Source organism: Hyaena hyaena, unplaced genomic scaffold (genome assembly GCF_003009895.1).
Source record: "Hyaena hyaena isolate Hyena2069 unplaced genomic scaffold, ASM300989v1 scaffold_102, whole genome shotgun sequence".
Classification (NCBI taxonomy): domain Eukaryota; kingdom Metazoa; phylum Chordata; class Mammalia; order Carnivora; family Hyaenidae; genus Hyaena; species Hyaena hyaena.
Genome location: NW_024080734.1, coordinates 244,097 through 266,860, shown reverse-complemented (window position 1 = coordinate 266,860; position 22,764 = coordinate 244,097). Strand labels below are relative to the sequence as shown.

Genomic DNA, 22,764 nt, shown 5'->3' with positions numbered 1-22,764 from the left:
CGGTTAAGCGTCCGACTTTCGCTTAGGTCATGATCTTGCAGTTCGTGGGTTCAAGCCTCGCGTCGGGCTCTGTGCTGACTGCCAGCTCAGTGCCCGGAGCCTGTTTCGGAGTCTGTGACTCACTCTCTCTCTGGCCCTCCCCTGCTCACGCTGTCTCTCTCTCTCTCCCCTAGAAATAAATAAAACATTAAAAAAAATTTTTTTTTTAAATTAAAAAAAAAATAAAACATGAATCTAAATCATGTAAAACTCCTGCTTTAGAGTTTCAATGGCTCCCACTGACAAAAGCAGGGGTTTACAAACTGCACAATAAGAAAAAAAAATTAAGCATGATTCTTGACAGGTGCTTATTTATTTATAAATTATAACCAAGTATTCTTAGTCAGATGTTTACAAAGTTTTATTTCTTCCTCTTGGAACAAAATAAAGACAGTTAATCTTTTTACCTGATCTCAGTGGATGAGTATCTGCATCGGCTGGGGTACTCACTCTGTGCTCTGAAGATGAAGGGCAGCATTTATGCTCATTGCCCCTGGCATAGAGGATGACATCAGACTCCTCTGTTTGGCAATCAAGGTGTCACCAGTCCAACTTCAAGCAGTGTCTTCCACCAGCACAGCTATCCCCACCAGCTGCTCTTCCCCACAAGCGTGCTGTCCATGGCCATAGCACAGCACAAAGAACCTGGCTCTGATTTCATATCCCTCCCTGCTGACATCTAGCTGTGTGACCTAGAGTCAATCTCTGTATCTCTGGGGCTCGATTTCCTCTTCTGTGAAATAAACATCGTAATACCTATACTTTGCAGGGTTGCTGTGAGTATTAAGTGAGGTAGAGTAACAAGTGTTACAGGGCCGAGCACAGAAGAGAGGCTTAATAAGTGGTATCCTGGAGTAACAGGAGAAATTGGAAGTTCTATTCCTCATGCCATTCCCTCTACTTGGAATTTGTGATTCTTATTTGCCCCCATGGGCTAATTTCTTGAATGCCTTTCAATGTTTAGTTTAAAGTGCCACCTCCTCTGAGAATTACTGATCCTCCTGAGGTGGAGTTTGTCATTAAACCTGTCTGCTCCCTGAGCCTTATTTGCATCATATCATTGACCATTGTTTATGCCAGAGAACTGGGATTTGATTGCTGGGATACATGTCACTCATGACCGCTGGATTGCTGCCACTTAAGGAAGACTTTGTTATTAATTTCAGAGTCTCCAGCACTTAAAGTGCCTAGCACATAATAGGTGCTCACTGAATGTTTGCTAATATTTTTATAAGCAAAGGAAAAAGAGGGCTATTTAAAATGCACGCATATGCACAATTTCATGTTACAATGACGACTACTTACTTCATGGTTTACAAAGTGCTTCCACATGTTTATAATAAACAGGCTGTTAGCTCCCCCTCAGCACTGTAGCAACTCATAAAATAGATAATAAATTAAAGAGAAGTAACTGTTTGACAATATCCCTTTGATGACAGTTTTCTCTTCCACTCTGATCTGATGCCAAGTTAATGTTATCATAAAATAATTCCATTAACTGCATTTGTGCAGTTTACTGAGCCATTACTGTCATCAAAAAGTTAAATTATATTCAAAACCAAAAACAGAGGCTTACATAGGAATAAATGGCATTAACATACAAACAAATTTTATGCAGGAGAAACAGGAATAGCAATGTGATGGGCACTCCAGCCCATGCTCGGCATAAACAGATGATTACATTTAAATATTTATTCATACATGAACAATGAAAACAAATCACACTGGCAAGTGCCTTCGAGTTAAATTCATATTTGTTTAAAAGGCAGAGGCTTATATATTCCCTCTGACTGCAGGCTACACTGAGCATGCCTGAGCTTTATTCAGATAGTCTTGCTGCCTAACATATGCATGGCCAGGAGGGTGAACTGGTATATAATATTTACATAAGAAGAAACTGAGCTGGTGGGAAGGCGAGGAGGGGGGCTGAGAGGGGATATGGGAAGAATTAAGCAAGATGCAGAATCAAAAGCAAAAGAGATCTGATCTCCTGATGCCGAAGGCAAGCAGAGAAAGGGCAAAGATGTCTGGCCCTGGATGAATTGAGCCAGACTGCCGTATCCACTGGAGGTGTGAACTGTGCTCCTTTGATGCCTATGTTGATGGAGTAGATGTCCCAGTGCTGGCAAATGGCACTGTGCACACCATGGCCATCCTTCCTGGTGTCCAGGTGAGGGGTTGGGGAGCAGGAATATTCCTGAGATGTTGCGGCTCCTTTCAGGACATTGAGTACATTTCTCTTCCCCTGCCTAGTGACTCCTTCAAGGAGTGTGAGCTTACCTGGCCTGGTCCTATGTCAGCTTTTCTTTCTTCATTCCTTGAGAGGACATGAGGATAGAGTCATGGTTGCCTGGACAGCTTTGCCACAACAGCAAGGAATCATTTCCTGACAACTGCTCCAGTTGTCTTTCCTGACTTCTGCTCCAAGTCTTTTTTTTTTTTTTTCCCCCATTTTTTACTGACATCCTACTGTATTTAGGGATGACAGTACCTGAGCTTGAACATCCTCAGGCCTCTCCACAGCCTTGATGATGATACCCAGCAAGTCCACCCTTCCATGAGCAGCTCTTTTCACTCCAGACAGCTCCCCAGCCTAGCCAACCACACTTTATACTTGCATGACCCCCAACAAAGTGCTGGTTCTTAAATGTGCTTAATCAGATGAGGTAGAATATGAAGCCTCACTCTGCTAATTCTTAGCAGTGTGACCTTCTTAAGTTTGAATCAAAACCTCAGTTTCCTTATCTCTGAAAGGGGGACAGAAATGGCATCCCATTTCACATTGAACGAATGCCAGAGCCACCATGTGCTATTCTCAGCGCATGGGAGACAGCATGAAATAGTCCAAGACAGGCGCTTGGGGACTGCCATTCTAGCAGGGAGATGGCAATAAACAAAAGCATTCTTAATTATTGTATAGTACATTACCATGTGATTAGCTCTCTGGGGAAGGGGGCAAAAAGATCAAACACAGGGTGACAGGGAGGGGAATCAGAAGTGTTGGGGCAGGAGCTGCAATTTTCAATAGGGTAGGGAAAGAGACATGTGAGCAGGGATGTGAAAGAGGAGAGGGAGTAAGTGAGGAAGATATCAGGGGGAGGTGCCCAGGCCCTGAGTTAGGGGCCTGGGCCACAGCAAAGAGGCCTGCATGACTGGCACTGAGTGAGTCAAGAGTAGGAGCAGATGGGGCGCCTGGGTGGCTTAGTCGGTTAAGCGTCCGACTTTCGCTTAGGTCATGATCTCGCGGTTCGTGGGTTCGAGCCCCGCGTCGGGCCCTGTGCTGACTGCCAGCTCAGAGCCTGGAGCCTGTTTCAGTCTGTGACTCCCTCTCTCTGACCTTCCCCTGCTCAGGCTGTCTCTCTCTCTCTCCTAGAAATAAATAAAACATTAAAAAAAAAATTAAAAAAAAAAAAAGAGTAGGAGCAGATGAAGTGGGGAGATGAGGTTCTCCATAGGATTTTTGTGAAACTAATGGAGGTAACAGGTGAAATGTACTTAGCAGGTGATAATAACTATAGCCGCTTGCTCTGTGACAGGCGCTGTGCTAAGTGCCTGACATCCATTACCTTATTTAGCCTGCACCACAGCCCTGCAAGGGTTTGTACATACATGGCTGTTTTACACGCAAGGACATTGAGCTTTGGGCAGACAAAATAATCTGCCTAAGGTCATAAACATTACTAAATGTAGTGGTAGGATTCCAATGCAGAATTCAAACCCAAGTAGCTAGCTCCAAAGTCTGTGCCTTTAACCATGGAGCTGAGAGCCTCTCCTAAGCAAAGGAGGTGGGGAGGAGAGAGGTGAAGGAGGGATATGGAGATGCAAGAGCAGCCCCAGGAGACTGGGAGCATACAGAGAAGGAGGAGAGAGCAAGAAGTGAATAAGTAGGTCTGTAAGGAGAGCAGGAGGCATGAAACAAAAGCAAAGACAGGCAGCGCAAGCAGGGAGCAGAGAGGTGGGTACATAGTTGCTTGGGCCCACAGGGCTTGACCACACACACAGCAGATATAAGCACAGGCCAGTCAATGGGCCAGCAACAGACCAAGGTGAATTCACGAGGCCATAAAAGTCCCTACATTGTTATCCTAAAAAAAGCAGACACCTGGGAAAGATATCCCTTCCTCCTTAAAAACAAACAAACAAACAAACAAACACAGCAAGACAGCTTTAGGATAGCATGAACAGTAAGCCAAATTCTGAGCATGGATCAAGACACCATTTATTAACTTAAATCTGAATTTTTGAAATAAGCACCCCTGCTGTCTTGTCCAGGTAAAAACATGGTAACAGGTAATGTTAGTTACATTTACGAAATAAAGTACTAGATGCTATGTGGAGAAATTTCTACATGTAATTTCATTTCATCATTAAAACACTAAGAGCTGGTTTATCCCCATTTATGGATGAGGAAACTGAGGCTCAGAGAGGGTAGATCACTCACTAAGCTGGGTACAGGGACAAACATATGACTCCCTCCCAAGTCTGTCTAGTGGGAATACTAGCCATCACTGAGCCAATGCTGACCAGTACAACATGAACATAAGCATTAGCACACATTGCCCCCAGTACTCTAGCCTATGGCAGCATTAGGGTTTGGAAGGACCACAGACAAGTGGGAACAAATCCCACTGTAGCACTGTGCTCTGGGTCCTCTCTGTTTTAGAGTCATCCAGCACTGCAGCCTTATTTCTACGTGCCTGGCCAGCAGAAACGGAAGCTATTCAGTGCCCATCATGTGATTCAGGGAAGCACAGGCTGCTTTGGACTCTGAGTAATTCCACAGCTTAGAAATCTCAGGGACCAGCTCAGCTGGTTGTCTGAGCTTTAGGATAAAAGGTACTGCAAGAAATTTTATGAAGAAGCTCAATGCCTAGATGATAATCATTTCCACTTTTTCTGAATGTTTCTCACTATGCTCTGTATCTCCCAGAAGCTCAGTCATTCCAGAAAAGCCTAATGGATATTGGTCATATTGATGGCTACTGAGCATCTTTTGGACACATTTGCCATGATTTAGGAGTTTCCCATATTTTTAAGCCTGCCTCCCTATGGTGAAAGCTTGAACCTGCTCTCCCAGCTTCAAGAGAGGGGAGAATGCAACTATGGCACGGGTATATGTCTAGACACCTGTCCCAGACTTTGACACAGGAGCCAGTGACATAAGAGAGAACACAGGTGAATCACATTATTTGGCTATGTGATAGAAATAAATAATCCTTAAAAAATCCAATCTTTCTCAACAACTTCTCTTCTTCCCCTACGCAACTGCATCCTACATTTTGATACAGGATAATCCCTAGCCTTTGCAAACGTGCATGTGCAGTATATGAAAAGAAAAATGGCAAGGGAACATAATGGAAGCTAGATCAGCTGAAATTATACACATGAGAAAAGAAGACAAAGAGATAACAGCAAAATGAAACACAATACCAGACACAATAAGTCCCAAAAGTAATAATTGTATTATGATTTGTCACCAGCTGGCTTAGAAATTTCAAACTTTCTATTTTCTAGTTTCCCAAGTAAAATGCCCTCCTAATATGGGGAAATACCTCCATCGCTTCCCGATGTCTTTGATGCCAACCTGGAGAGCAGACCATTGATCAAGATTCTAAAATGAACAAGACACAGGAAAACCATCTTCCCTCAGCATGAGGCCCTAGACCTTCTTTGTAGGTCAGCCTATACTTTGTTCATGAGAAAAAACTCAAGATTAGGCCTGGTTATTTTTTTTTTTTAATGTTTTTTATTTATTTCTGAGAGAGAGACACAGAGTGAGCAGGGGAGGGTCAGAGAGAGAGAGAGAGAGAGATACAGAATCCAAAGCAGGCTCCAGGCTCTGAGCTGTCAGCACAGAGCCCGACACAGGGCTCGAACCCATGAACCGTGAGATCATGACCTGAGCTGAAGTTGGACACTTAACCAATTGAGCCACCCAGGTGCCCCTAGGCCTGGATTATTTTAGAGGCATCTATTCTGACCAAATGCATTGTCTTATCCCCCAAAATGCATCTTGGGTATTTTATCTGTATCAATGATGTTCCATATGCTGTGATGAAATAACAGAGTATCCTACTCCTTAAGAAGCCAAAAGTGACTTAGAGCCTCAGCAGCACTGACGAGGGAAGAGCCTTCCTAAAGAAGGAAGAAAGGTCTCAAATACACAACATATCCTTATACCTAAAGGAGCTAGAAAAAGAACAGCAAACAAAGGCCAAACCCCATGAGAAAAAGTGAAATAATAAAGATTAGAGCAGTAATCAATGATATCAAAATTTAAAAAAAAAAAAGTAGAATAGACCAACGAAAATAAGAGTTGATTCTTCTAAAGAATTAACAAAATTGATAAACTCCCTAGCCATTATCAAAAAAAAAAAAAAAAAAAAAAAAAGGAAGGAAAAAAGGAAAGGACCAAAATAAATGGAATCACAAATGAAAGAGGAGGGATCACAACCAACACTGCAGAAATACAAACAATAAAAAGAGAATATTATGAGCAATTTGCCAACAAATTGGGCAATCTGGAAGAAATTGATAAGTTCCTAGAAACATAAAAACTACCAAAACTGAAACAGAAAGAAATAGAAAATTTGAACAGACCCATAATCAGTAGAGAAATTGAATCAGTAGTCAAAGATCTCTGAAAAAACAAGAGTCCAGGGCTGGATGGGTTCCCAGGGGAATTCTACCAAACATTTAAAGAAAAGTTAATACTAATTCTTCTCAAACTGTTCCAAGAAGAAGAAATGGAAGGAAAACTTCCAAACTTATTCTATGAAGCCAGCATTACCTTGATTCCAATACCAGACAAAGACCCTACTAAAGAGGAGAATTACAGGCTGATTTCCCTGATGAACATGGATGCAAAACTTCTTAACAAGATACTAGCAAATCAAATTCAAGAGTACATTAAAAAAAATTATTCACCATAATCAAGGGGGATTTATTCCTGGGCTTCAGGGCTAGTTCAATATTTGCAAATCAGTCAATGTGATATATCACGTTAATTTAAAAAAGGATAAGAACCATATGATCCTCTCAATAGATGGAGAAAAAGCATTTGACAAAACACAGCATTCTTTCTTAGTAAAAACCCTCAAGAAAGTAGAGATAGAAGGAACATACCTCAACATTATAAAGGCCTTCTATGAAAGACTCACAGCTAATATTCTCAATGGGGAAAACAGAGTTTTCCCCCTAAGGTCAGGAACAGGAAAGAGATGTTTACTTTCATCACTGTTGTTCAATATAATATTGGAAGTCCTTCCCTCAGCAATCAAACAACAAAAAGAAATAAAAGGCATCCAAATTGTCAAGGAAGAAGTCAAACTTTCACTCTTTACAGATGACATGACACTCTATGTGGAAAACCTGAAAGACTTCACCAAAAAGCTGCTAGAACTGATACATGAATTCAGCAAAATCACAGGATATAAAAATCAACACACAGAAATCAGTTGCATTTCTATACACCAGTAACTAAGCTGCTGAAAGAGAAATCAAGGAATTGATCCCATTTACATTTGCACCAAAAAACATAAGATACCTAGGAATAAACCTAACCAAAGAGGTTAAAGATCTGTACACTGAAAACTATAGAATACTTATGAAATAAAGAAGAAGACATAAAGAAATGAGAAAACAAACATTCCATGCTCACGAATTGGAAGGACAAATATTGTTAAAATGTAGGTACTACCCAAATCAATCTACACATTCAATGCAATCCATATCAGAATAACACCACATTCTTCACATAGCTAGAACAAAAAGTTCTAAAATTTGTATGGAACCAGAAAAGACCCAAATAGTCAAAGCAATGTTGGAAAAGAATACCAAAACTGGAAGCATGCAATTCTGAGCTTCAAGCTGTATTATAAAGCTGTAATCATCAAGACAGTATGTCACTGGCACAAAAACAGTCACATAGATCAATGGAAGAAAACCGAGAACCACAAATGGACCCACAAATGTATGGCCATGTTATCTTTGACAAAGCAGGAAAGAATATTCAATGGAAAAAAGAGAGTCTCTCCAGTAAATGGTGTTGGGAAATCTGGACAGCGACATGCAGAAGAATGCAACTGGACCACTTTCTTACACTACACACAAAAATAAATTCAAAATGGATTTAAGACCCAAATTTGAGACAGGAAAGCATCAAAATCCTAGAGAATAAAATAGGCAGCAACCTCTTTGACCTCAGCTGCAGCAACTTCTTACTAGGCATGTCTCCAGAGACAAGGGAAACAAAAGCAAAAATGAACTATTGGGACCTCATCAATAGAAAAATCTTCTTCACAGCAAAGTAAACAATCAACAAAACTATAGGCACCCTACAAAATGGGAGAAGATGTTTGCAAATGACATATCAGATAAAGGGTTACTATCCAAATCCTATAGAGAACTAATCAAACTCAACACCCCCCCCTAAAAAAAACATAAACAAAAACAAATAATCCAGGGAAGAAATGAGCAGAAAACATGAATAGACACTTTTCCAAAGAAGACATCCAGATGGCTAACAGACACATGAAAAGATGCTCAACATCACTCATCATCAGGGAAACACAAATAAAAACCACCATGAGATGTCACCTCACACCTGTCAGAATGGCTATTAACAACTCAGGAAACAACAGATGTTGGTGAAGATGCGGAGAAAAGGGAATCCTTTTACACTATTGGTGGTAATGTAAACTAATGCAATCACTCTGGAAACCAGTATGGAAATTCCTCAAAAAATTAAAAATAGAGCTACACTATTACCCAGCAATTGCACTAGTAGGTATTTATCCAAGGGATACAGGTATGCTGTTTTGAAGAAGCACATGCACCCCAATGTTTATAGCAGCACTATCAACAATAGCCAAAGTATGGAAAGAGCCCAAATGTCCATTGATGGATGAATGGATAAAGAAGATGTCACACACACACACACACACACACACACAATGGAGTATTACTTGGCAATCAAAAAGAATGAAATCTTGCCATTTGCAACAACATAGACTGAACTAGAGTGTATTATACTATGCGAAATAAGTCAGTCAGAGAAAGTCAAATATCATATGATTTCACTCATATGTGGAATTTAATAAACACAACAGATGAACATCGAGGAAGGGAAGGAAAAGGAAGAAAAACAGAGGGAGGCAAACTATAAGGGACTCTTAAATACAGAGAACAAACTAAGAATTTCTGGAGAGGAGTTGGATAATGGGCATTAAGGAGGGAACTTGTTGGGATGAGCACTGCATATTATATGTCAGTGATGAATCACTAAATTCTACTCCTGCAATCATTACTATTCTATATGTTAACTAACTTGGATTTAAATTAATAATAAATAAACACATAAATATATAAATAAATAAAATCTGCATCAATTCTAAAAGGCAAAATATAGACTTGAAAAAGAATCCAAAATTAAAAAGAAGAATGAACATATGTTTTGTGACATGGTGCAAGACAGTTCTCTCTTTCTATTCTCACCTGAAATCTCAAAGAATGTTTCAGGATAATCTGAAATGATTAACATTTCAGATGCCTGTCAAGTATGAAACTTTTGTAGCCCATCAGTTGGTCAAAATGATGACAACAGACTTCTACTTACTTTTAGGAAGCCATCTCTCCAATTAAACAAGTCTGCAGGATAAGTGGATGACCTGACCCATGGCTCCAGAGGTACACATGAGACTACAAACACATAATCTGCATGCATTTCCTTGGTCATACTGTTTCCTTAGCACATGACCAAAGATAGTTCTTGGCACAGGATTTTGCTGGACCAGCAAAGGACTTACAGTTGCTTAAATTAGAATAGGAACCTGAGGCTTCCAGTGGCTTTCACATTTAAAAACTTGCCTCAGAGGGTAACCAACAAAAGGAAAGCAGAGGCAAGATCTAGAGAGACAGAGACTATCCTGATGGCATCAATTATCTTGATGCAGCCATGTCTGAGGCCAACTGCCCTCTGGATTTTTTTAAAAATGTGAAATAAAATAAAGTCCTACTCTTCCTAAATCAGTTTAAGTTGAATGTTCTTTGTTTACACTGATGAGAATCCAGACAATACATTCCGTGTATGTTTTTCTTATTTCCCATCACACACAAACAACTTGATCATACACACAATCATATCCAAGCCCCTGCCTAGCTTTGCCTTCCTTGTAGCCAGGATGAACATCAATTGTTCTTTTGCATGTTGCATTTGAATGCCTCCATCTCTGAAGCCCTTCAAAAGAGCAGCTCACCTCGGTAACTGTTCATCAACCATCAAATCTCTTAGGTGTGCTAACACGTCAGCTCAGTTGTTGCTACTAAGATCTCAAGGACAGACAGATCAACTGTAAATACCATCTCATCTGTCATGCACAACCTGCCACAGCCAAATAGCTGTCAAACTCCCCAAGTTCTGCTCTCTCCACTCCCAGGACCTCTATCATTGAGGATTCCTGGAAAGTTTTCACCATATCTCAAATCAAATGAAGAATGATAGATGAAATACAGAAGAGCCTCAAATCACAAATCAAGTTCATTGGATGAAACATAACTCTATAACATGTTAAGATTTAGATTTTTCCCTGAATGAGCTTGGAGGGAACAATTATAACCTATTCATAACTCTCTATGTTGGATTTTTAAGTTGTTTTTGATCAATGGCTGGTTGTAATTTTATAAAAGAATCTCTCCGATGACACAAATACTGTTGTATCCCAGAGGAACTGCAGAACTAATCAATCACTCTTACATAACAAGCACTCACTGTGAAAATAATGTCCTCGACCGAACAATGAACTTGAACACATATTCCAAAGCTTTCAGAGTTCTTAGGATCGGCTCACATTGCTCCCCTCTGCTGGAGGTATCCAAGTAAGTCTTCAGCACCGTCATCAATTTCCTGAATAAGGGATTATATTTTGAAAATACATCTCTTTCTAACTCACAGCATGGTGATTAGTTTGCTCGGTAAATTATAAAGCATTCAATCAAAGGTTAAAGGTGGTGGTACAGCTAAGCTTACTCACTCATTTGTAGCCATAAAAATAACTCTGCTTAAAATATATGTATTTAATACAGGGAGTGAATTAGTATTTCCTGCCCATTAAAAGCCATCAAAGGAAAAACTAGTGAGGAAAAATAATCTTTTGACTAGGAAAACTAGTCATAATCAAGATATAAGTGGAAATATTGGTGTGATAATGTTCTTTTCAGCATTTGTTTCCGATTAAAAAAAAAACTTCTAATATTATCATGGAATTCCCTTGCTGAGAAACTTTCCATGTTTCTTCATTACCAGCAAGGAGACTTCAAACTATTTGGCCTGGCTTTCAAGGCCCTTTGGAAAACCGGCCTTTCCCCAACCTCTCTAGCATCACCTCCCGCCTGTAACCATCAATGCTCTGTGTCCAAGCTATAATGGGCTACTTGGCATGTGCACTTTCTCCTCTCTAGCCTCTGAATTCCAGTGTCTACTACAAGTACTGCTCAATAATTGATAGCTGACCGACTGAATGAATGAATGCTTTCATGTACTTCTACCACAAAAAAATATTCATTCTAAACTATGGGTTTGTATATTTTTATTTAATCCAAATAACCCATCATGGACTGGGTCTTATCATAAAAGGAAGAACTCACACAGCCCAGTACAAGAGGAAAATACTCAAGTTCCTTGTGCCCTGGGCATTCTGGAGGGCAAGTAGGAGGTGGATAAGAAATCCCCATGTGTACAGTAACTTACTTGTAAGCCAAGGTGGCACTGAAATGCTGTTGAATATAAGCCTCCAGAACGGTGTTAAAATGCTGAAATTTCCGGTCAGCAATGAGTCCTATTATGTAGATCTGAGGAAAATTCAAGGAATCAGGTTTTGGGGGTCAGACCCAACAAGAAGCCATAATCACATGGCACAATTAAATCTCCAGCAAAATTATTTTGCCAAGGAATTAACTCACTAATATATTGTTAGTCTGTTTCATTAAAGTAGTATCTTTTGTAAAAAGTGTTTCATGAAGTGTGTTACAGGGTGTTATAGGATAAAAGGGCTTCATGGTCAGATAAGTTTGACAAATTTCAGGATATCATTGTTAGACTATCATCTTTACTTCAGGGTCTTTAGGACTTTTTAGCATTCCTACATGCGTTGTGAATCTCTGAGAGGGTCATACAATGTCTAGCACTTCTTACAGGCTACCTTTCCAGGAGACCCTTTGGGAAGCACTGCATTAAGTCACAGTTGTTTCCAAGTAAGCTTTTTAAAATGTAAGTGTCACTGAAACAAGCAGTTAATGTATTAATGTGGGGGTGGGGGAGGGAGGAGATGGGCATGGAGGAGGGCACTTGTGGGATGAGCACTGGGTGTTATATGGAAACCAACTTGACAATAAACTATTTGTAAAAAAAAAAAAAAGAAAAGAAAAGAATGTAAAAAATTACAAAATAAAGTGAGTTGCAATAGGAAAAAAAAAGACTTTATTGGTCACTGATACCCTACTGTGGACATGATACTAAGAAAACATGAGTTGGGACAGAGAGGAGGAACAGATCATTTGGGAAGATGGAAGAGGAAGGACTGGGATTGCATGCCACTATAAAATGTTCTGGGTATGCAGGAGGATGTAATGATTCTGGGAAGTTAGAGACTATGAGAAAGAAGGAGGTAGGAAACATTTTGGGTGCTTCACAACCTGGCCAAAGATAAGCTCCCAGCATTCATGGAAAGCTAAAGCCATTATTCATGGTATCTAGCTTCGCATACTTACAGCCAGTGCCAATATGACATCAACATTTAAAACTCCCCTTTCACTCACCCTACCATGCTTTCAAATGAACTAGAAACAAACAAACAAACAAACAAACAAACAAAAAATCCCCAAATCCTCAGCATTTCATTCATTGCTCTAATTACCGAAAATCACAATACCTCCAAAGAAATTCACAAAAGGGCCCCAGGGGCCACAAGTTCTCAGTGTTCTCACAGTGAGACACACATCAATGTCTACTGTCATTAAACACCCGTCGCTTCTTTCTTACCAATGCATCAAAGACGAGGATGTCGTACTCATTACTTTGAGAATGCTCCATCATGATATTGAAGAGGGCATCCAGAGTATCCTGGAGAAACTGGACAAAGTAATGAAGGTCACATTAGAGAAGAGCGCAGGTGACCCAGAAACCCCACTCCTCAGTGTATCCCCAAGGGAATGAGAATACACATCTACCACATGCTGCATTCAAAAGTTCCAGGGAGCTTTCTTCACAAGAGCCAGAACTTGGAGCAACCCAATTGTCAATCAACAGTGTGAATGAATATATGATGGTATTTTAATACTACAGAATACTCCATAGTAATAAAAAAGAGCAAACTACGTCTACATTCAACAACAAGGATAACCCTCATGAGAACCGTGTGGAGTATAAGTCAGACACAGCAATGTACATTATTTATTACTCTGTTTTTATGAAATTCAAGAACAAGCGAAAAAAAATCTATGATGGCATTCAATATAGGGGAGGTTGAGAAGGGGTAAGAGGAGCCTACTTCAATGCCAAAAGTGTTCTGTATCTTGATATAGAGGGTGTGTATATCAGTGTGTATATGTGTAAAAATACAGTGAACTATACTCTTAGGGTAAGGGCTTGTACATATTTAACTCTATGTATATACTTTAATAAAATTTTTTTTTTAGAAATAGAAAAAAATAATGCAAAGTTAGAGACAATGTAATTGTCTCCTAGATGCTTCTCCAAGCTGCCCAAACACGATAGACCTTATGAAAGGATGTCTGGAGAATTTTCTTTCTACTGCTGAACCAAGTAGGTGGATCAATGGTGCATATTTAAAGCACTGATCTGAAAACTCTACCATTGGTTCTCCATGTATGGAAAATAACTAAAATCTGATACTCTTCCTTCCTAGAGAATGGGTCAATATTTCCTACAGTCCCTGAAAACACAGAGCTACCAAATACAAATGTTTAATCTCAGAGTTTCTAGCTGGACCAAATTCCTGAAGGAAATAAGATCATCACAACCTGTGGGAAACATTTGTCTCAATTCATAGAACTGGAGAGAAGGGTTGCTTCATTAGATCTGTACTTCAGACACTATATTCACCAATACCATATGGACACAACAATACATCTGACATGTGTATTGTTTCCTGCTTGTTTCACTTAAAATGTGAGCCCTAATGTCTTTCTTTCATGTATGATACATAATATTCTGTAAGCAATAGGAACTAAGAATACTTTTTATTTCTAACAGTAACAGTAGGTAGTACTAAGAGATCACACTTTCATAGCAACTTATAACAACAAAAATAATGAATAGGTATCATTTAATGAAATCTGTATGACTTACATGTTTAGTTCAATATTGTGTAAGAGACTATGCTAAGTAATTTTTAAATATTACTGCCTTGAATGCTCACAACAACCCCACAAAATATTCATACTATCACTTAAAGTTGGTGAGTGGTTGAGCTGAGATCTATACCCAAGCTGATCTCCTTCCAGAAACTGAACACAACCATAGTTTTCTACCACTCAACATGTTTTCAGCATCATTGAACCAAATCAGCCTCTGAATTTCCCAATAAAGGTTTCTCGTGGCAATCTGAGACACTATGTCCCATTGTTAGAGAAAAAGTCCCATCTTCCTCAACACTTCATTTGCCCCCAGAAGCCACCCATGGTTTAACAAAATGAAGCCCCACTGACCTTCACCACTTCCTCTCCATCGACAATCTTCAATTTTTCTAAGTTTTCCTGTAGCAGCTGAGGCTTCATACGCCACTTAAGCAAACCCAGCAAGCCCACTGAAATAGAGTCCAGACAAGCAGAATAACTATTACTAGACTAAACTGTCCATTCAGGACCTTCCTGGACTTACACACACTCACGCACAAACACACACACACACACACACACACACACACTACATATATACAACTCTTGATGGTTTCATTACCATTCTGGGTGAGCTTTGTGGAACACACCAGGGTGGAAATGGAGAATACATCCCGGGAGCTGACAGAGAGCCCCCCAACACTGCTGGAGCTTCGACTCAAGGTGGCCCCCTTGTTTTCCACATGGTGTCGATAAGAAGGAAGTGTCAGGTAAGCACTGGCATCCTCCATCTTCTTACTTTCCCCCTGGAAAAAAACACCTTTATTACTTCCCCAAGGAAGTAGAAGCCCAATGCCACACAGAGTTTGAAGTGGCCACCTTACATATTGTATGGTACAGAGGGTCAGAATTAGAAAAATCATCAGAGAAGCAGTAAATATCAGCTGGTATCAGGGCTATCTTTCCACAAACCAGGCAAGAACTCAAAGCTACATTAATGGAAAAAGGATTGACCAACCAGTTCAAGGCTCTGTGAACTTCATTAATAGCACAGAGGGAATTTGATGATTCCCCTGGCAGGCCATTTTGATTCCTCCTAAATTTCTGGAGATCTTAAAATATGCCCACGAGCAAGATAAGGAATCAGGTTAAAGGAGAAATTCACAGCAAACACACTAGAATCTGAAAGTCCTGGGATCTAGACCCTGTTCTACCATTCACAAATCTATGTCATCTTGAACCCATTGTTTGGATATGTCTCATTTTTCTAATGATTAAACTAATGATTAATCATATTACCTACTGCCTAGAAATTCTGAGCAGACTAAATGGGAATAATTTGTATAGAGATCTTAACAGAGTTGATAGACACCTAAGTCCCTTGGCACGTGGAAATGAATGATTAGAGGTAGGTGTTATAGGAGTTAATGTTTATGGATCCCTTATTTTGTACTGGTTATTGCACTAAGTATTTCATATGCTTTAGTTCATTCCATTTAAACCTCACAGTTGCTGCTGTCACTGTTGTATACACTGCTATCACCCTCAGTTTACAGATAAGAAAAAGGATACTTAAGGAAAATAAGTAAATTGAAAACTGACTACAACTGGGCCCCTGCCCCTAGTGAGTTCACAATCTACTGGAGAAGAATGGCTTTCAAGCTAAGAACTACTTTGATGTGTCATAAATGAGAAGACAGGAGCTGTGCAAAAGAAGGAAAGTGTGGGTTTCCAGAAAAGCCAGAGAGACTCAGAGAAGGGTACCTTGTAATTAAGCCTTGATGAGGCATGTTTGCCAAGGAGACCATAGGCAAAAGGATGTTTTCAGCCCCCCAAGGTTGAGCAAGAGCCAAGGACAAGAATTGGATCCCTATGCCAACCACTTAGCCCTGTCTTATTTCACAACCACGTGCTTTGTCTCCAGTCAGGTGCTAGCATAGGCATCCTGCTGCCATTAGAGAGGTTGTATCATGTGGGTGAGATCAAGGCAAACACTCCCCACTTCTTATAAACAGTCCAAGTCTCATGATGCAAAATAATGACAGCCAATATCTATACACACTTTTATAGAGCCCTTCCACATGGGCCATCTCAATGGTTTGTCATAAATATTATATAACACTTAAGAAAAAAAGAAAACTGACACTGAGGGAGACATGTGAGATGATTCCAGATTTAGTCAGAGGCAGGATCAGGATCCCAGAATCTGATACGTTTCCATTAGCAATAGTGAAGCATCTCTCAAATGTTTCTTGCTGGTCTTCTATATATCCCACAGGGCTCCTTACAGTCAATAGCCTAGTCTGTATGTAACAATAAGCTTTTCCACATATTCAATGTTGCATGTACATATCATAGTTGTGTTTACAGAAGTGGTCTCATATGATACTCACAATTATTCACTGAGGGTCCATAGAGAGGGAAACAGAGGCAGAGAAGTTAAGATTTTGCACAAGGCCACATGACTGGTAAACCCTGGTGTGTGTGATTCTGTGGTCCCTGCTATTAACCACTAAGCAATCCTGCCATATTCCCTTGGCTTCCTGTACCCCGCTCACTGCAGTTAATCCAACTCATGGTACCTTTAAGACGACCAAGTCATGGCACCCATCTTGCAGAGTGGTCCCATCTTCCTTCATCAACTTCACATAGGACATGGCAAAATTCTTTTCTCCTTTATCTTTAGCTGGAAATAGCATTGTGAGGTCAGGAAAAAAAATGACACATGGGCTACCCAGTTATCTCATTCCTCTTCCCTTAGGGGAGCTTCAGAGATGCCATTTGGTCAGGTACTCACATTCCAAGGATGATCGATGTCGAAACATGAATCTCAGATGGATCCTCTGCATGTCTTCAATAGGGACAGCCACCTTGGTAGGCAGAAACCAGAGCTCAGGAGACAATGAGTTAAACAGACTTTCCCATTCCAGCACACACACACACACACACACACACACACACACACACCCCACAAAAGGCAGCCTGACCATTTAACTGAGAGAGCTGCATGCTGATTTATTACCCATCCATCAAGCCTGATGAACTGTAAATAAATTACATAAGAACTAGCTATGAAGAGAAAATAAAGTACCAAATGTAATCCATTTGGCAAATTGCATTCCTAGCCAATGAAAAGAGGTCCGTAAATTATAGTGGGTTAAAATGAATCTTCCCAAATTGATATAAAAGTCACATAACTTTAGCACAGGATTTGATGCACTGCAAACTGCACAATGCACATTTTCCTTACACACTCCAGGAGTTCTGGCAATTGCAGCAGGGCTGAGCAAATTAACAATGGTCATTAGAGGGTATGCATGAGGACCCTTGTTTATGCAAATTCACACAAATGCTTGAATCCAATAATATTTGGGAAAATCCTAGGGTTCATTCCCATCCTTGGACAGATACCAAGATGTTTTTACTTCTGAAGACAGAGTCAAATCACCCACTCCTTGGTCACCCATTTAACTGCCCAGGGCTGGTCTACTGCCCCTTTGATTAATACACATCAGGTCTGGCCATGGACTGCTCACCTCCCACCACCTCACAGCTCTCTCCATAACTTGTAATTCAAGCCAAAGCAGAGAAGTTTAGATACCTGTGAGGAAGCCATTTTGATTTTTTAAAGGGACAAGTTTACACTGTAGAGATGACTGTTAAAAGCCAAATAGATGTATACTTTGGGGCACTTTCTGCTCCAGAAAATGAAATTGGAGCCTGAAGAGGTCCATCATTTGTAATTTCAGACAGAACAAAGGGATTTGTTCTGAGAACCTCATGAAGGACTGCAATCCAATTCATTTTTTCACTGTGAATTGAATGGCTACTCCAAGCTATGGTCATGTGATGTGCTGGCCATGTTGATGTAAGGCAGAGGCCCTGCAACTCAAAAAGCTTATGGTTCACATGGGGAGATGCATATTTTAACAACCATCTGAGAAGGGCTAGCAAAGGGAAATAACTAGAGTACGAGAGAACACAGTAAAAACAATGTGGTCCAAGAGCTTTCTGACTATGAAGTTGGGTAGGTCATCATTTTGAAGAGAGTGCATTTGGGAAGACTCACTGAGGAAAACAGGAATATAGGTAACAGGGTAAGAACCACTGAGGTCTGGGTAGCTATCTTGGAAAAGGAAGTTAAATGAACATCTTGAGTTTGGGTTCAGAGAACAGAGTGAATAAAGAATGCTACTAATTACAATGTAGAGATATTCAAGCTTCCCTGTTCACTGAATTAATTCCAAATTCTTCTTCCAATGCATAATATGCCCTTCCACTTAGTGTGACAATCTGGTAATGTGAATATTTGTGATTAATGCCACTTTCGTCTGAGACATCTTCCCAAGAGAGTATCTTTCAGGCATTAGTGATCTTTTATAGCCTCACATTTGCTTGCAAGCTCTGTCACTCCTCACTGCTGAGCAGAATGACATAACTTTGTAGGCTGGGCACTGTCCACAAGAAGACCACTGACAATTCTCTAGTGGCTGGTCCTGAGTCAGTGAAGGGCGATCAAGAAAAACAGAGTACTCACCCTTTGGGCCACCATTTTCACTACCTGACACACCACTGGACACACACCAGGGTTTTGCTTCAGGTCTTAGGGAGGTGTCTCAGAACCCCTAGATACATGTTTGCTGCTATCATCAACATCATCATCATCATCATCATCATCATCATCATTACCTTGACTGTTTCCATCCACCGTGGCTGTTTGACTTGATAGTACACAACGGACCGATATTCATTCATGGGCTTGTCCCCAGCTCCTACACAAATTGCATTCTGACCCAAGGGGGAAAAAGAGAGAGAGAAAAAAAATCAACACTATAGAACTGCCATTTTCTGTGCTTGGCCAATTTTGGTTCCAAGGCCAACAATGGCGTTAGGGCCTGGAAAAACCCTCCCTTCACCAATCCTTCTGCCAGGTACCCTTCTAAATTACAGATTTATACATGAACATCCCTGGCCCCAGGAGTGACAGCTGCTTAACTACAGAAATTCTATTACTTGCATTCTGGAAATCATTGAAGCGCACCAGGCACTGACGTGACTGACTTATTGTAAATGGTAACCAGTCTTGGAGTTACTACATGCTGCCAGTCTTATTAATCCTATTTGTTTCTTAAATCTGAATGTGCACCAAGTTTACAAACAGGCTCAGATCAGTCAAGCAGCATTCTGATGGATTTCTGATGCTAACACAGAAGTTGGGTGATAGGAGAGAGCATGAGCTGCAGACAGATACAGGGGCAGAGGGAGCCCCGCAGCTACCGAGCATCTTCTAGTATCAGACCCATGCCAAGTGCTGGGAAATGGGCATTAGTCAGATATTAAATCTGCAATGAGAGTCCACAGTTTGCAGAGAAATCTTTAGATAAGCAGACAAATCACTAAATGCAATGTAATAGTAGACATATGTATTCACTACAGTGGAATACAGAGAAGGACACTTAAGTGCAGCCTAAGGATTCAGGGAAGAATTTTTGGAGGCGATGACAGTTGAGAATCTTGAAGAAAGATTCCAAGTTGGCTCTGAGCAGAAATGTGGGAAAGACATTCCAAGCAGAGAATGAGTACAAAGCATAGGATATACAGAGTATAGGATATTTAGTGTTTGCCATAAAAATCACACTCAGAGTAATAAGGAATATCTTCTAATAGAGTAGGTTAGTCCCTTCCTTCTCTCTCTTTATATTCATTCTATCTGTTTGGCCCCAAAACAAGATTTTAGCTAGTGTCACTCAGAAAGGGTCTATGTGTTTTATACTAGACCAACAGAATTTTACTTCTAGTCTCTAGAGATCTAGGGATAAAAAATTGATTTTAGAGCCCTGGGCTCCCTAATTGCAACACTGTGTGCCTCTGGGCATTTTTAGGATGACAGACTCCTTGCTTCTTATAGATTCCATCTGATTCACCAATGGATCCTTGTCATCTCCCCCTACCACCACCACCAAGTTAAATGACCAAAACTGGCCACATGCAAGCACTTTGGGACCGCTCAATGAGAGACGCTAACTTGTGGGAAGGAGAATCCTGCCTCTCTCTCCCTAGAATTCTCCCTCTTTACTTCCAAGCTGTAGAGCAACAATGACTTGCAACCTAATTGACTCCATTTCAAAATAAGGATATAGCATCCTTTCAGAACTTACCTCTAACAAACAAACAAACAAACAACAACAAAAACAATAACCAGTGATCTAAAAATGAGGAAGACAACACTCTTGGTTTTCAATGAGATGGCTTTTAGAAATTTTTGAGGCACTGACCTATAAATATACTTTCAAAGTTTTTCTAACCAATTAGAGAGTGTTTTGTCCAGCATTATGCTGAGCCCATTACACATACTTAATACAATCCTCACAACCACCTCAGATATTCACTGCTATTATCCCCATTTCAACATTGAGTAAACTGAGGCCCTGAGAGATTAAGTAACTTGCCCAGAAAGGTAGCAGAGCCAGCATACATCTCAGCCCCACTAACTCTCTGTCCAGTGTTCCATAACAACCTTCCAGCTGCCTACGATTTATATCTAGTGACATTTATGGGCTTAGAGTTTCTGCAGCTGCAGTGAATCCCATGTAGCTTATAAAATCTGAAAATACACATACATCTCTGGTGAAAGTAAAATTGTTGTATGGTGAGCAACTGAATCCTACAAACCTACCTTGATGATGAAAATTTTTGATGGCCTAAGGCTGTAGGAAAAAGTTTCAGTACTACTCTGAGAAAGGCCTAAGACCCTCTCACTCTCAACACTTCAGAGATAAAATTGAATGTTTCCACATGTGTTGAGAATCATAACCAGGGACTGAGTCTGGTTTTAGAGAAAATGTAGATTTGTATGTGTCTTAAGTAAGCCTGTTCAACAATTTTCCCCATTTCCCACCCCATGGTCCCCAGTTAGCAGTTAGAACTCCCAGTAGGTTTCAGGTCAATTGAAGGCAATCTGAGAGAAAGCCTAGGGGCTTAAATGCTGAGTTGGTCTTAGCAGACACACTTCAGCAGAAGGAAAAATTAGGGTCCTCACACAAACTACTTATGTGGTAGTAATCACCTAAGGAACAAATGACACCATGGATGCGAACGCACTTTGAGAACCAGAGTGCTCTCACCAACAAGGCCACATCCCAGGAAGATACCAATTAGCATCCACAAGGCAAGAATCAAACCAGAAGACTACTATACCTTTCTAGTAACTAATTTTAATGAACACTTATTATGTAGATCACCTAATTCGATATTCACAAAAGCAATGTGCAACTGTTGCAGGTCTCCTATTCAGACAGAAAATTGTAGGCATAGAGAGATTATGTAATTTGTTCAAGGTCATCCTGCTAATCCAGGCCACACTGGAAATTGAGCCTGGTTGCCTAACCTCAGAGTTCATGGTCTCAACCATTACACTATTCTGTCCTCCATACCCTGCCTCTACCCCGGTAATCTAGCTGGTTTCAGAAGAGCAGAGGTTTCTCAGCCTGGCATCCAAGCCTTTTCGCTTTTCCTTAAATTTGCTTCAGGCATCCATCCACATCGCATTGACCATTTGACTGCCTCAGTTCCTGGTCAGGGCATCAACCTGCAGTAGCTCTCCCTTCTCTGAATGTTACCCTCCCTCCTGTTTCTGTGTATTTACTGCATACCAGGTGCCTTATACTTACCATTTTGTTTAACCTGCAACCACATGAGGAGGAGATTATGATTCCTCTTTTACAGACAAATAAAACTTGTCCAAGATTATACAGCTACTAGGAAGGGAGGTTGGGATTTTAACCTGATCTATTTGATCCCAGAGTCCACTGAATTTGCTTTTCTGCTATGGCCCCTCCTGAACAAGGTCCCTGAGACCCCAAAGTGGGCCAAGGACAAGTGTAACCTGTTCTGTCCTCTGGCAGTGCTCTGCCAAGGGCAGTGTGCACCTGCAGGGGAAAAGAAATAGATATCCCTGAAGGCAACTGTTTCCACAGGAACCCACCAGTATCAAAAGTATTTGAGTGTGCTGCCTGACACTTAATTAGGCAGTAATATTTATTTCTGCAAATAAAGAAAGAACAGCCTCCCACAGGCCTCCTTAGCAATTTTCAATAGTCAGTCAACTGAACTCCCCCCTAACTTCCCTAATAGAGGAAACTGCAAATTATCACCGTGCCCCATAGTTACCTCTCCATTTCAGCCCCCAGAATACCTGCTTATATATTCATCTTTGATGAGTGTGTCTGCTCAGCCTGGTCGGGTGTGACTGGAAAGGGTGCAGAGGTAGAAGAATGGTTCAGAAGCAGGATAAGATGCCTGCATTCCTGTTAAATGTTCCTTCTAATTTGTCCTTCAGCAACACTGAAGGCGAGCATATCAGTGTTTTTAAAA

General features: G+C 40.5%; 1 protein-coding gene across 1 annotated transcript in view; it reads right to left on the bottom strand.

Annotated features, from left to right (window-relative positions):
• The window catches only part of DOCK2 (dedicator of cytokinesis 2), a 415,239-nt gene that overhangs the window by 326,652 nt on the left and 65,823 nt on the right, over nt 1-22,764 (bottom strand). The window contains exons 15-22 of the mRNA XM_039235715.1: nt 19,081-19,179; nt 17,189-17,261; nt 16,974-17,077; nt 15,014-15,197; nt 14,764-14,861; nt 13,076-13,165; nt 11,786-11,886; nt 10,808-10,942 (exon numbers count right to left, since the gene is read on the bottom strand). Of these exons, the coding sequence (XP_039091646.1) occupies nt 10,808-10,942; nt 11,786-11,886; nt 13,076-13,165; nt 14,764-14,861; nt 15,014-15,197; nt 16,974-17,077; nt 17,189-17,261; nt 19,081-19,179 (884 nt within the window). The remainder of the gene's footprint in view (nt 1-10,807; nt 10,943-11,785; nt 11,887-13,075; nt 13,166-14,763; nt 14,862-15,013; nt 15,198-16,973; nt 17,078-17,188; nt 17,262-19,080; nt 19,180-22,764) is intronic.